A 15,147-nucleotide genomic window follows, 5' to 3' on the forward strand; every position below is an offset into this window, starting at 1 on the left:
TACCCGCCAACCAGTTTCTGATCCATATAGGTACGTCTTCTTCCACCCTATGGTTCTTCAGTTTCCGGAGTAGACATTCATGGGGCACCTTGTCAAAGGCTTTTTGGAAATCTAGATATATGATGTCTATGGGGTCTCCTTTGTCCATCCATTTGTTAATTCCTTCAAAGAAGTGCAATAAGTTCGTTAGGCACGATCTCCCCTTGCAGAAACCATGTTGGCTGGTTATCAGAAGTTCGTTTCTTTCAAAATGTTCATTGATGTTTTCTTTTATCAGTACTTCCGCCATTTTCCCTGGAACCGAGGTCAGACTCACCGGTCTGTAGTTTCCCGGGTCACCTCTTGATCCCTTTTTAAAGATGGGCGTAACTTTGGCTATCTTTCAGTCCTCCGGGATCATGCCTGTTTTCAGGGATAGATTGTGTTCTGTTAAATGACTTCAGGGCAATCAAGACTGTGAAGGCTATGACAGTCTTAATGGCAACCAGTGCAGTGTTTTATCACTAAGCATTATTGGTTGCAGATCTGAGCACTTCACGAATATTTTTAAATAAGTTGGATCTTTTTAAGTATTTAAAAGTGTTTTATCAAAAATAATTGGTGACAATGTGAAATAAGTAATTTATATCACAACATTGAAGTTGTTTTCCCTAATTTATTAGTTTACATTACTAAGGCCAATACTGGGCAGACTTGCACAGTCTGTGTCCCGTATATGGCCATTCAGTTCAGGACGGGCTTGGGAGGGCTTCAATGGCTGGAATGGTTTAGATGGGCTGGAGTGAGCTTTGACGGAAACTCCAATAGAACCTAAGCATACTACCAGGCACGGCTCTGGCCCAGAAATATCTAAGAAAAAGGACCTTTTAAATTAAATTATTAATTTATAGAGTGTGCACGGTTGGGCAGACAGGATGGACCATTCAGGACTTTATCTGCCGTCATTTACTGTTACTATGTTATGTTACATTTCATTTAAATAGTGTTGCTTTGCCACCTCCATACATCGTTTCTCCAATTGAATTATTAGATTATTATTCTCTCTTGCCCCGGTAACTGGGGAAGCATTTAAGTGCACAATAGGCAAAAAACAGAACAATCCCCATGAAACAAATATCCATCAAAAAAGTAGGAATGGGAAAGCACAGCCACCAGGAATAATAGTCCAATAAAATGATTTAATGTAGATCCGACATGGTCCATGTTTCGGCTCTGACTAAGACTGCCTCAGGGGTCACAGCAATCGTGCCGTGTGCTGTAGTTCCTCTGTCCCAAGAGGCGTATGTCAATCTAGTGTCTCTGAAAAAGCAGATGTATCCAACCATAAACTTCTTTGCACTTTTATAGCATGTGAAGTTTGTACTATTGCTGCTTCCTGTGCTGGATAAATAGAACAGTACTTCTCAACACCCAGAGGCATAGCAAGGGTGAGGAGCACCCATGGCAGTGGCATCATACCCCACCTTCTTCTCTGTCTCCTAAGCCCTTCCTCGCCCCTCCTCCCTTCGCAAGCACATCCCTTCCCTCCCCCATACCTCTTTAACTTTCCTAGCATGAACAGAATCACCAACTTGTTGCCTGCATCAGCATCGGCTCTCCCTCTGATGTCGATTCTTAGGCGTGGGACCTGGAAGTGACATCAGAGGGTGTTATGCCTCATCATATTACTGATATGTTCAGCATATTACTCACGGACATGTTCAGAATATTACTGATATGTATCCTTAGGTCTGCTTATCTGACATCCTGAACAGTAAGACCAGATGCTCTCTGCACCCCCCTTTCGTATTTGAGATCCTGACCTCTTTGACCTAAATGTTGCTAAAACAAAGGAACTGGCCAGGGGGGATATCTGACCTCCTTGTTACTTTGACAACACCAAAAGGATAGTAAAGAACTGATGGGAAACTGGTCTCTGTAAACACCTCCTTGCTTATTGCCCTTCCTGACCTCCTTGATCTCCAAAGGACAGTAACATCTCCTGGGTTATTGTCCAAACAACTTCAAAAGGACTGGCCGGAGGGGGGGGGTAACTGAAATCTCTGGCATCTTGACTTCCTTTTGTCTCTCAAATAACATCAGTAAACCTCAAAAGGACAGTAACGCCAAATGGGACCTGAATGTTGACATCAAAGGGAGAGTGAAACCAGCTGCAACACCTCCTTCTGACATCCTGACCTGGGTGTTGTCAAAACAAGGACCAGCTGTTTATGAACTCCGCAGTTTGCATCCTATATAAGGCCTGAAATCTGACCCTGACATTAGAATCCATGATGTCTGTAGGGAGAAGCCACGACGTCTAAAGGGACAGTCCTTTGGTCCACCCATCTATCTATTGCACGGATTCCCAATGGTGAAGATGGTCGTTATATGGGGTCAAGGTGATGATATTTTATATTTAATTTTTATATATGTATAATAAAGTGTTATTGTTTATGCTTCATATTGTCTGTGTGCTTTTCTGAGTGTCACTGATCATCCCACTTGACAGAAATTAGTGGCGGAACAGAGGGAGAGCCAATGCTGGTGCAAGCAGCAGTTTGGAGTTGCTGCTCGCACCAGCGAAGTGGTATGGTAGGGGGGAAGTGAAGGCACATGCAGGGCAGGGAGAGGCGTGAGAAGGAGCAGGGGCAGAGAGGAGGAAGGGTGCTGACACTCCCACCAATATGGCGACCTGGGCGGATTGATCCCCCTTACTATGTCACTGTCAACACCCTATCTTCAAAGCACACTCAGCCAGTCAGGTTTTCAGAATATCCACAATGAATATGCATGAGACACATTTGCATACCAAAGAGACAGTGCATGCAATATTTCTCATGCATATTCATTGTGGATGTCCTTGAAACCTGACTGGCTGGGTATGCCCTGAGGACTGAGATTGAGATGCAATGAAATACCAGTCTTCAACCAGATTAAATAGAAGACTTCATTTGCAAAATGAATAGCCAAATTCTTACATGGAGAACAATTCTAAATGTTAATAAATGGATTATCAGACTTTACAGATTGTGATGTACCTTATAAGACAAAGAAAAAAAGTCATAAACTTTCAAGGTTATATGAATCCACACAGGGTTTCTAAAGTCAGTACTCAGGACACCCCCAACCCATTGGGTTTTCTGGATATCCACAATAAATATGCATGAATATGGATGGCTCTGTCTCCGAAGTACTGACTGTGAATGTGTGGTTTATGTACAGTATTTGATAGGTATTTTGAGCTATGTGTATTATAGATTATATCATCTTGCTTAATGCAACACCCCCCCCCCTTCAAATCTCTATCAAAAGAAATAGGCTAAGTATGCCAGTTTAAATTAAATCAAGTACTATCCTGCAAAATAAATTTTTTAAAAAAATGTGATGAACCAATCAAAGGTGAGAATATATTCTGCTGAATATTGGCTCTAACTACTCAGTCAAAATCTGGGCATTAGAGGACAATCCGATGGTGGAGTCAGGGAGGAGCCAGCAAGCACATGTCAAATTCAGTGTTGGTGCCTGCGTAGCTAAGTGACCAGAAAGGATCTTTGGTTGCTTGCATTGAATATCAGCTGGCACCCAGATAAGGGGTATTACTTGAGTGACAAATCTTCTGACCTCCCCAGTTCTGCTTCTGACCAATCCCCAGTCCAAGCTCCCCCGATTCTTCTTCTGACAACCTCAAATCCAAGCTCCTCCCCTGATTATCCTAATATGAGTTCTTTCCTCCCCTCAACACCACTTAAGATCAGATGAAAGAGAACTGTTTTCAAGAAGCAACCCCCCCTTGTCTCCTCCTTCCCCGCTCTTCCCTCCCTTAATTATTTTTTACTTTAATGTATTTTTGACTTCCCTAACCCTAGTTCCTCCTGTATCAAGTCTGTCTGTATCTCATCTTCCACTCATGTCTTAATTAAATAATGCCCTCATTCTTTTAAAACTGTACCCTAATTTGAATATGTTATTTATAATATTGTAAACTGACCAGATACTTGTTGATGGTCAGTATATCAAATAATGAATAAACTTGGAAACTTCTAACATACCCCTGAATTCAAGCCCCGCTTCACCTGTCCACAACCCAACCCCATCCCCCTGAATCTACCACCTGGGACTTATCTGGAAGTGATCTTTGGTAGTCTAGTGGGCTGTTGCATGAGCTGTTCCCTTCCACTCCTGCCCTATCTGTTTCTTGGTTCAAAAATGATGGTGTGGTAGTCTTGCAGTACTACCACTAGTCAATTTTCCATAGAAGGACAATTTGAATCAGAAGAAGAATACTGGGGAAAAAGGAGAGAGGATAAAAAAAGTTGCCACTTAGGTGATATCCCTTAGCTGGGCCCCTGCCAATATTCAGCAGGGACCAGAATAAGTGTGCATGGCTAGCTATTGGCTAATCGTGCCCAAATATTCAATGCTAATCTAATTTAGTAAGTGGTGGTATGAACTTTTAAAAAATTCAGACAATCACCAACTGAATTTTGCCTCTTTAAAATATAGTGCAACCCCAAATTACTATTCAATAAATATTTTGCTATCAAAAACCTATTTTTACATATCTTGGTACAGAATGCAGCCTATAGGTTGCAAATAGGTCAGATATTCAGTGCACATGTAATGATTTTCCATTAGGTACCCAATGGGGGTAGATTTGCATACAGATTTGCCTCATGCATATTCATTAGGAATGTATTCTGAAAACCCAATGGGTTTACAGTACCAAAGGACCAGATCTGGTTACCCCTGGCATAATATGAATTATGTAATTGTATGCTCTCAACTGGGGAATAGCAGTCAAAATAACCTGTATTGATAGCTGTCTGCTTAAAAAAATTATTGTAGGAAGTTTCAAAATTCAGGTTATAAATATTTGCTTCCAGATGAAGTGGACAACTATTAGGTTCATACTTCTTCTGATGTCCACTCTATTGTAAAGTGTGAAATGAAGTCTCCTTAAAGTGGCTCTGTGTTTGAACATTCTTTTCTCAGGACAACAGAATCTCTTGGTAGAGGCTGATTTTTCCTTAGGGCTTGCAAAAAGCCCTCTGTGTAGAATTTTCTTCCCAAGTGCAGTGCTGCTATCTTCTTTGCCTGATATGCATGCATGGTGATCATACTCTCCATTCCGGTTGCTCCCAGCACAGTACATTTGCATAACTCATTGCACAAAAACTGTTGGGTTCCTCAGCAGATTGTTCCCTAAGGTCTGGGTGGGAATCTTTAGTGATACAAGAAAAAAATGTATTTTTTGGCCTTCTGTGAATCCAGGCAGCTCCTCTCTTGAGGATAATGGTTGCTTGCCAAAGACATGATATCCAGACTCTCCTTCCACTAGTGTTCTTTTCCTTTCTTCATGTTCCTATCCACTGTCAGTTTCAAAGGAGGTTGTCTTCGTCATAGTCAAATCATCTCCACCTCTTTCTTGATGAAGAGGATGAAAGTGGACTTTTCTGTTGATAGAAGAAGAAAGGATGGTGTCTTTCTTGAGTTTCATTTTCAATCCAGGCCATAAATCCCTTTCAATTTCAAATGGAGTTATAGCCGACATCTTAGTTGTACCTTTCATTTCAGGACCCAGATTCATGCCCTCCCAGTATTTAGTGTTCTTTGCAGTATGTAGATCCTTAGGGTCATTAGAATAATTTTTGTCTACAATTAGAAAAAAAAAAAATATATATATATATATATATATAATATGTATATACAGTATCTATCAAATTAGAATGTTCTTTAACTCAGTGTACGATAATAGTGCATATGTAATGAACCTTCTGTCTGGATGCCCTAGAGTTGTTTAATTACATGCTGATTATAAAATGAATTTTGTTGAGTCAGACCATGGTCCACTGAGCCCAGTATCCTGTCTATAACAGTGGCCATTCTGAGTCACCAGCAACTGGCAGATCCTTAAAAATAGATCAAAATTCTAATATCTCTTTTTCAAGGATAGGTGATGGCTTCCCCAAGTCTACTTGGCCAATCATTTTTATAAACCTTTCCTCCAGGAATGTGTCCAAACCTGCTTTGTTAGTTGCACAACAAAAATTCCACAGCTTAATTGTTTTCTGCATCAATAAATACTTGCTATGATTTGTTTTCTGTCTTCTAGTTGTTAGTTTAATGGAGTGTCCCTCTTGGTTTCAGGTTGTCTAAAAAGTTTAACAATTATATCCTATTTCAGGCATGTCCAACAGGTAGATCATGATCTACCTGTGGATCGCGGAGGGGTCAGAGGTAGATCGCCAGCCTCACTTAGCTCAATCTCTCCAGCAGTTCGCCCCGTTGCTAGGAGAGAGCTCGTGCCAGCAGGTCTTCTGCCAAGGGCTTGCCACGCTGCTGATCCTTTGCCTGTCTTTTATCCCTGCCTGCAGGTGTATTGGGGGCACTTGTTGTTTTCATACCAATAGTTTGTGGGTACCCCAGCAGGCCGCTGCCTGCATCTTGCAATGATATGTCACAGGCCTGGCATCATACCTGGTCTCCTGCTTCTCAGAATCACTCATTCCTGCCCCTGCCCCTGCCCCAACATCCCTTAGAAGTGTGTTATATACCGGGCGATATCCATTCGCCCGTGCTTTACCTGAATACACTTACCGTATTAGTTGTGTCGTGTGCTGGTCGTTGGTCACTTCATAGTTCGCTTTCATTAAACATTTTCGGGCAGACACAACAAAGTGTCAAGAATTTGGTGATTCTGGTGGGCTTTTCCAATGTTGTTCTAACTTGCCTATGCCTTGCCTTCAACTTTGTTCAAACCACTGTGACTGTGGCTTGCCTCTGCAATTTTATTTTGCCTAGCCTTTGCATTGATTCTACACTGTGTGCAGAATTTATTAAATCATGTGTGGTGGTATTTGAACTTGTTTGCCAGATTTTATCTAGTTTGCTAGACAGGTGTTTGAGTTTTTTGATGATTGTTTGGTGGTATTTGATTACTGGTGCCAGAAGATGAATTCTTATTTTTACTTTTAGAAGTGCATGTGTTGTTTTTGCATCTCCAGTCCTTGTATTGCACATCATCCAGAGGTCTTCAGTTCCTGTTGATCTTTAATACTTTGGGACAGTGACAGTTTTGGACCAGATTCAGCCAGTGTTTATACTAACTTAGCAGATTTGGCCTTCTTACATCTAGCCACCCCAGTATACTGAAGATGAGTGTTCCAAAGAAGAGCAAAACCTACCACTTTCATGATGAATGGGAAATGGACTACTCCTTCATCATGGTGAAAGACAAGTGTTGTCTAATTTGTAACGCCCCAGTATCCTTGCCCATAAAGGGTAATCTGGAACGTCATTATAAGGCTCTGCATAGCAATAAATTTGATGTTGATTTTCCACCCAAAAGTGAAATTCGTAAACTAAAGCTCAAAGAACTTAAATTGAAATTGGCTGCTCAACAACAGTTGATGGCGAAGCCAAGGTCACATTCAGTCAATGCAACCATAGCATCCTTTAAGGTCAAGCAACCTGATCGCAAAGAAATGCAAACGTTTCACTGAAGGGGAATTTGTAAAAGATTGCTTCCTTGAAGCAGCTGATAATCTTTTTGAAGGATTTAAAAATAAGAGATGGAGATGGGTCTGTAAAACAGCCAAATTGACTTCTAGGGTGTCTTTATATTTGCCTATACTGGGCAATGGAGCTTTCCAGCCGGGCATGCAAAATGCCATCTTTCTTAGGTGGCAAGCACAAAGTCTACAATATCTTTTTCACCTGTTTTCAGAGGAGGGGAGCCTGGTCACATTTGCCGAGCTGCAACGAACTTTTGACCTACAGGCTAATGATCTCTTCGCCTATTACCAGATCCGTCACTATGTTCAGTCCCTCCCAGTGGCTGCCTTTACTGAAGTCTGCAGGGAGGCGCTTTCGGAACTCTTCAGCCTTTCAGCCCAACAGAGGATTCCTCTACGATTTCATATTGTGGGGATCCGGGATTGCCAACCAAGCATGAATCTGGATATATTAGCGACAGCATGGGCTGAGGACTTGCATTGCCAGTTGACTGCTCAACAGTTACAACGGGTCCTGAAGAACATTCAGAAGGTATCACCCAATATTACTCACTGGGAAATGCAATTGAAAATTGTTCTTAGACTTTACATTCCACCGGAATGTGCAGCCCGGATGGGGATTACTGCGTCGCATTCTTGCCCGAAATGCAATCAGGCTCACGCATCTTTGAGTTACATGTTTTGTGCCTGCCCCGCAATCCAACAGTTTTGGAGACATCTTGGCCTATATACCACATCGCTTTGGGGAAGGCGATGGCTTCCGCAACTGAGGGCGTTATTTGGATTTTATAATATAGCCTCGCTCAAACCCAGGGGAATGTCAGCATTTATCTCCAGAGCCCTTTTGATGGGAAAAAAAAGCCATCCTCACCAACTGGCTCTCCCGTGATCCCCCGTCATATGCACAATGGAGATCTCTAATGATAGTGCACGCAACACTGGAGAGACGCATGGTGGGAGACTTGACTCTTGGCCCGGGTCGCAAATTTTGTCAGGTGTGGGAGCACTTCTGGCAGGACCTCACATCGCGTGCTCGCAGTAGACTTTTGAATCGTTAAGATTTTATTCCCACTCTCAGCTGCTGGACTGGCCATGGATTCTTGGGGAGGGGAGGGGATGGGAGGGGAACTGATTATATTGTTGAAAATGTTATTTCCTGAATGGTACTACTGTTTGTATTTGCTTCTTACTGCTGGAATAATAAAAATCATTTAAACATAAAAATAAGAGAGATCAAAGCTGCTATTCAAGATGTACAAATGTCAAGAAACACCGTTGTGCGGCGAATAGAAAAGATGTGTGGAGACACAACTGAACAACTGTTGGAGGATGTTTCAAATTGTGTTGCTTTTTCACTCCAACTGGATGAACCTACAGGCATAAGAGACATAGCCCAGTTACTAGTCTTTATCTGGATGATTTTTGAAGATGTCAGTGTTAAAGAAGAACTACTTGGAATGATTTCTTTAAAAGGGAGAACTACCGGTCATTTCTTTCCATTCTTTTGTGACAGTGTAATTTTCCATTGTATAGACTTGTTTCCATCACTACTGATGGAGCAATAATAGGTGAGGTTAAGGGTTTCATAGCCCTCTGTAGACAGCATGACGACTTCCCAGATTTCCTTTCTTACCACTGCATCATTCACCAGCAAGTTTTGGCAAGCAAGAGACTCAATACAAAGACTGTCATGGACATCACTTTCAAAACTCTAAATTCAGTTCGTGGAAGATCACTTCAAGGACAGCTTTTCAATCTTACTTTTGATGAAGGGGCAGCAGAAATCATTTTGCACACAGATATAAGTTGGCTAAGTAGGCACAAATTTCTGCAAAGGTTTCGTGATTTGCTGAATGGAATAAGAAGTTTATTGAAGGAGAGGGGAGATGACCAAGCAGAGTTGGAAGATGAGGAGTGGTTATGTGATCTGGCATTTCTCACTGGCTTTACAGGCGAACTAAGTGATTTGATACCTTGAACTACAAGGTAAAAACAAATGCATAGGCGAGATGATGAGTACAGTTTCATCCTACAAGAGCAAATTTGAGCTAATGATGACTGACCTTGCAAACAACACTTTTGATAATTTTCCTAATATGCAGTACCATCTGGAACAATATCCAAATTTTGTTTTTCAGAATGAGAAATATGTGACAGAAATCTGTTCTGTTATCCAGGAATTCAATAATAGATTCTGTGACTTCCCAAAAATTGGAACAGTTGTGAAGTACTTTTCATACCCATTCAAAGTAGATGTGGACATTAAAGAAACTGCAACTGCTATCAGTAAAAATTACTCATTCAGCCATCTCTTGAAAATGAAATATTAACCCTTAAGAATGACATTTTTCTCAAGATCCATGCTGAGCAAGAATTGTTTTGGAAGCTAGTGCCTAGAGACAAATTTCTCAACTTGAGAAGATGCAGTGAATCTGTACACTGCTGTTTCGGTTCAATTTATTTGTGTGAATCTGCATTTTCCCATCTGAAAATGACAGAGTACACAACGTTCCAACATGACAGATGAACATCTCCAGGATTCCCCTTATGCAATATTCACCCAACTTCAAAAAGCTGGTGGATGAAATGCAGGCTCAGACGTCTCACTAATGAGCAAGAGCGAAATATTGAAGTTTGTGCAAGATCAGCCTGGATCAATACTTGACCTAAATTTAACACAAATTACTCAATTAAAGTTAAAGAAAGTTATTACTCAATAAAACTTTAAGGAAAAATGTACTTTCCATTTCCCCTCGCAGTTCTTACTGGATCTTCGTCTCTGTTTTGTTTTTGCTTAATTTGCTTAAAAGCTGATCACATCCAAGTAAATGACAGAAGGTTCATTAAAAAGGGGAGGGGGAGATTCTCCAACTTTATTGGGGAATCCTCCAACTTTATTGGGTTAAAATTTAATTTGAAACTAATTTGAAACTTAATTTTTATGGTGGTAGATCACTTTTGGCCGTCACTTTTGGCTGGTAAAAGTAGCTCATGACCTGTTTGAAGTTGGACATGCCTGTCCTAGACTATGGCTCAGTACTTCTACAACAAGGTTCACAAAATTAATCTTTAGTTCTCAACCGAGCCGCCACCCCTAACCAGCTTTAACAACCCCCTCAGCCCTCGCCATCTTCCTTTCCTACAATCACTGAGGAGGAAACATTTTCTTTCCTCCTCCAAACTCACCACCTGTTCCTCTGATCCTGTCCTCACTCATCTATTTGCCACTATTTCTCCTACTGTCTCCTCTCTATCTGCCATATCCTCAATCCATCACAACTGTGCCTGACACCTTCAAACATGCTGTCGTTATGCCGCTCCTCCAAAATCCCTCACTGGACCCCCAACTGCCCTTCCAACTATTGCCCTGTCTCTCTCCTCCCCTTTTTATCCAAGCTACTTGAATGTGCTGTTCACTGAAGTTGTCTTGATTTTCTCTCATCTCGTGTTATCCTTGACCTGCTTTTCTACAACATTGCCAAAATCCAACCCTTTCTTTCTGAATGCACTACTAAGATCCTCATCCATACCCTCATCACCTCTTGCCTAGATTGCTGCAACCTGCTTCTCACTGGCTAGACAACTGAGGGATAAAAGGGGCTCTCAGGGAAGACAAGGCCTTTGCAGAGAGATTAAATTAATTCTGTTTCAGTCTTCACCAAGGAAGATATGGGGGAGTTACTGATGCCAGAAATTATATTCAATTCTGATGAATCAGAGAAACTCAAACCAATCTTTGTAACACTGGAAGATGTAATGGTCAATTTAACAAATTGAACTGTAGCAAATTGCCTGGACCAGATGGTATACATCCCAGAGTGCTGATAGTATTAAAAAATGAACTTGCAGTGTTCTGTCCCCACTTTATGTGGCATTTGTTCAGTTCTTATTTCAGAACAATTTTAAGTGTCCAGATGATCCAAAATGGCACTGTAGTGGGAGGGCACGCTGGAAGACCGCATTGAAAGGCCGCATGAGCAGGGCTCAGTGTTTTGAAGAGTTTTGTCTGCTATACCTTATCTCCCTGTTGCTTTTCGATGGGGAAAAGGAGAGGAAAAGTGTGGGAGCCTCCCCCGGTAGCACCATTGACTTCGGGAATAAGACAGCTGAGTCTTGATTTCTTCTGAGCACCAGTGGGACTTGTGACCTCTTCTCCTTCAGTCGCGCCCAGAGTATTTGCATCGGGCAGCAGTTTGGGGGCATCTTTAAGCCCCATAGAATGAATGGCTCCCCTATGCCTGAGTGAAAGTTCATCAGTTCAGTGTTCGGCAGAGGAACCTGAGCAGGGCAAAGCAGCTGGTTTCTGAGGATTTGGAGTCTGCTCCAAAGGAAGAAGAGCAACTAATACAAGCTGCTTCCAAACCCTTGGGTCAAGAAACAGTGAGTAATCTAATGAAAGTTAAGACCCAGGTAACTCTGGTTTCAGGGGAGTGGGAAAAGTCAAGACCAGCTGTTGTGACACTAGATGCACTGTGGGATGACATTAATGGCATACAATTTTCTCTGTTAAAAGAAGTTAGATAAATACTATGGATTTGAAGAATATTTCTGAAGCAGTCTTTGTTCAAATTACTAATCAACATGGACAAGAAATGGATTCCTTAAGGGCTAGGCTCCAGACAGTGGAGACATGTAAAGACATGTGAATCCTCGATGGTAAAAGACAGAAATTATAATGAAAAATGCTTAGAGTACTTTGAAAATCAATTGAGAGGATTTAACTTATGATTTCTGAATTTTCCTAAGTCTTTACTGATGGAAGTTTTGAAGATGCCATCAGAGGCATTCCTTCCTATTACACATGCTCAATACCTCCAAGGTTGGAAGAGTCTTGCTAACCTGGAGACAAAGGCTGAGAAGGAAGAATCCCTGGGACTTACTGTCTTTTTGGAATCCTCTCTGGAAGTGGTTACCCTTAGGACTACCATTGCTTTTGAACTTGATTGTAACAATGTTTTGAAGTTTTCCTTTAGACATTTGGATATTCAATTTCTAGGGTCTAAAATAAGAGTATTTCCTGACTTGGCACGAGATACACAGATAAAGCGAAAAGCCTTCTTGGCCCTTTGGGCTAGGATTCAGGCTTTATCTGCTAACTTTGTGTTAAGATTTCCTTGTAATTGTTATATCGTTCATGGAGGCAAACAATTTCAATTCTTTGACCCTAAGCAGCTTGAGGAATTTTTAAGTGCTAGAGAAGAAATTAATGTCATAGTGTAAATTCTATACGTTCGCTGTAGACTGGCTAGTTGCAGGTCTGGGAGCATCCTTTCAATGCATTTGTGTTCCTTTATCATTTATAGATATTTATTTTTTCCTAATTTTGGATCATAATTACCTAAATGTCATGGGCAAAAGATGTTAATCATTTCCTATTGTATTTTCAGTCTTATTTTATTTATTTCAATAATTTCTGTTGATCTCCAAAGAATTGGTGATGTAAAAGTGAAAATTAATAAAGAATAATTTTTTTTTAAAAAAGAACAATTTTAAGTGCATTGTGTTAAGATGTATAAGTACAGTGTGCTCTGTGGGCTTTATTCCCTAGAGGGACTACTTCTCCCAGAGAGCTAGGCTGCATTCACAGAGTTGAAGCCCCACCCTTCTTCTCCAGTGTGAGAGAAAACTGTTGCCATATTTGAGACCTCATAGCTGCATGAGAACCTGAGTTAGCATTATTCTCCCACCTCGGACACTTATGATTTTAAAGTGTTTGAGGCTTGTGCAGATGAGGACAGAGCTTGCATGGATGAGGCAGGGACAGGGAAAGAACTCGTGGAGACGTGATGGGAAAATGAGTTCCCGCAGGGAAGGGGAAAAATTTGCCCCATGTCATTCTCTATTATGCACATAAGTGGGAGATATGGCCATGTCCTGCCCATACTCCGCAAGGGGTTCCTTATACACACAAGTGTTAATGTTCTTAGCATCTACATGTGCAACGGGGTGCATAGCCGCAAGCACTTAGTTACAGAATTACCCTATTAATACACATTAATTCAAGTTAAGTATATACTGGTCAACATTCAAAGCAATTTAAGGATGAACAAGAACCTGCCTGTTTAAATCGCTTGTGCCTGTCTAGCTGCTGATATATAACAGCGACCAAGATGGTAAAGGGGATTGAACTCCTCTCGTATGAGGAAAGACTAAAACAGTTGGGGCTCTTCAGCTTGGAAAAGAGACGGCTGAAGTCTACAAAATCCTAAGTGGAGTAGAATGGGTACAAGTGGATTGATTTTTCACTCCGTCAAAAATTACAAAGGCTAGGGGACACTCGATGAAGTTACAGGGAAATACTTTTAAAACCAATTGGAGGAAATTATTTTTCACTCAGAGAATGGTTAAGCTCTGGAACGCGTTGTCAGAGGATGTGGTAAGAGTGGATAGCGTAGCTGGTTTTAAGAAAGGTTTGGACAAGGTCCATAGTCTGTTATTGAGAAAGACAAGGGGGAAGCCATTGCTTGTCCTGTATTGGTATCATGGAATATTGCTACACCTTGGGTTTTGGCTAGTTACTAGTGACTTGGATTGGCCACTGTGAGAATGGGCTACTGGGCTTGATGTACCATTGGTCTGACCCAGTAAGGCTATTCTTATGTTCTTAATAGTGGCATTCATTGGCCATGCTGCAAGTGCACAGGTCAGGGGCAAAGCCAGGAGTTATGCCAGTGCCAGCAATAGTTAATATCAGCACCTGGACTGCAGAAATAGCATCCTATGTGGGTGCCTTCATTAAATATCTGGCTGTCACCCATATAGCTGCTAGCTGTGGCCCAAAGCTCATCACCCCCTCCCGCCCCTGAAGCACATCTGATTCCCCCCTCCCACTCCATAGAGCACCTTAAATCCTCACTCCTGTCTCTGCTCAAACATATCCAAACCCCCATCCCATGTCCGATTCTCCCTCCAAGTAGGGTTACCATATGGCTGTAGTGAAAGTAGGATGGATTAAGACATCCAGGTTTTATTTTAATTGAACGCAATGGAAGTAAAACCCAGATGCTCAATCTGTCCTCCTTACTTCCATAAAAAGAAACAGACTGTGGATGAAACACAATGTTCTTGACTTCCCTTTACTTCTTCAAAATATCTTCAATCAATGGTAAGTATCTTCAAACAGTGATAGAAATATGTCCACATCAACTGTATTAAGAACTAACGGACCCGACACAGGTTGTGTTTCGGCTAATAACCTTTTCTCAAGGGTCCAGTCGTTAATAATATGTTGAAGCTGTGAGTTGGTTTCCCAATCGCGAAGATCTGATGTGAACATAAGAAGTTGCCCCCGCTGAGTCAGACCAGAGGTCCATCTTGCTCAGCGGTTCGCTCCCGCGGCGGCCCATCAGGCCTAGTGCCTGAACAGTGGTCCCTGATTAATTTTGTAACTTACCTCTAATCCAACAAGATGAAGAACAAGATGAGAGCTGACCTCTAATGCACAGCTTAACTGTTGTGTACAGGTCCTTACTTCCTTTGCATTCAGAGGAAGTAAAACTCAGATGTTTCAATCCGTCCTCCTTTTTTTTTTTTTTTAACCATATGGTAATCCTACCTACAAGCATTTCTGATCTTCTCACTCAAGCCCTAGAAGGCTTGCCAGTCCTGGTGATCTAGTGGTCTTTGGGACAAGAGTGAATCTCCCTTGCTC

General features: G+C 41.6%; 1 protein-coding gene across 3 annotated transcripts in view; it reads right to left on the minus strand.

Moving 5' to 3' along the window:
* Positions 1 to 2,915: 2,915 nt before the first annotated feature.
* The window catches only part of WDR87 (WD repeat domain 87), a 103,580-nt gene continuing 91,348 nt past the window's right edge, over positions 2,916 to 15,147 (minus strand). For all 3 annotated transcript variants that reach the window (XM_033957271.1, XM_033957272.1, XM_033957270.1), the window contains one exon: positions 2,916 to 5,634. In XM_033957271.1, the coding sequence (XP_033813162.1) occupies positions 5,345 to 5,634 (290 nt within the window). In that variant the 3' untranslated portion in view covers positions 2,916 to 5,344. The remainder of the gene's footprint in view (positions 5,635 to 15,147) is intronic.

This window comes from Geotrypetes seraphini, chromosome 8 (genome assembly GCF_902459505.1).
Source record: "Geotrypetes seraphini chromosome 8, aGeoSer1.1, whole genome shotgun sequence".
NCBI classification, from domain to species: Eukaryota; Metazoa; Chordata; class Amphibia; order Gymnophiona; family Dermophiidae; genus Geotrypetes; species Geotrypetes seraphini.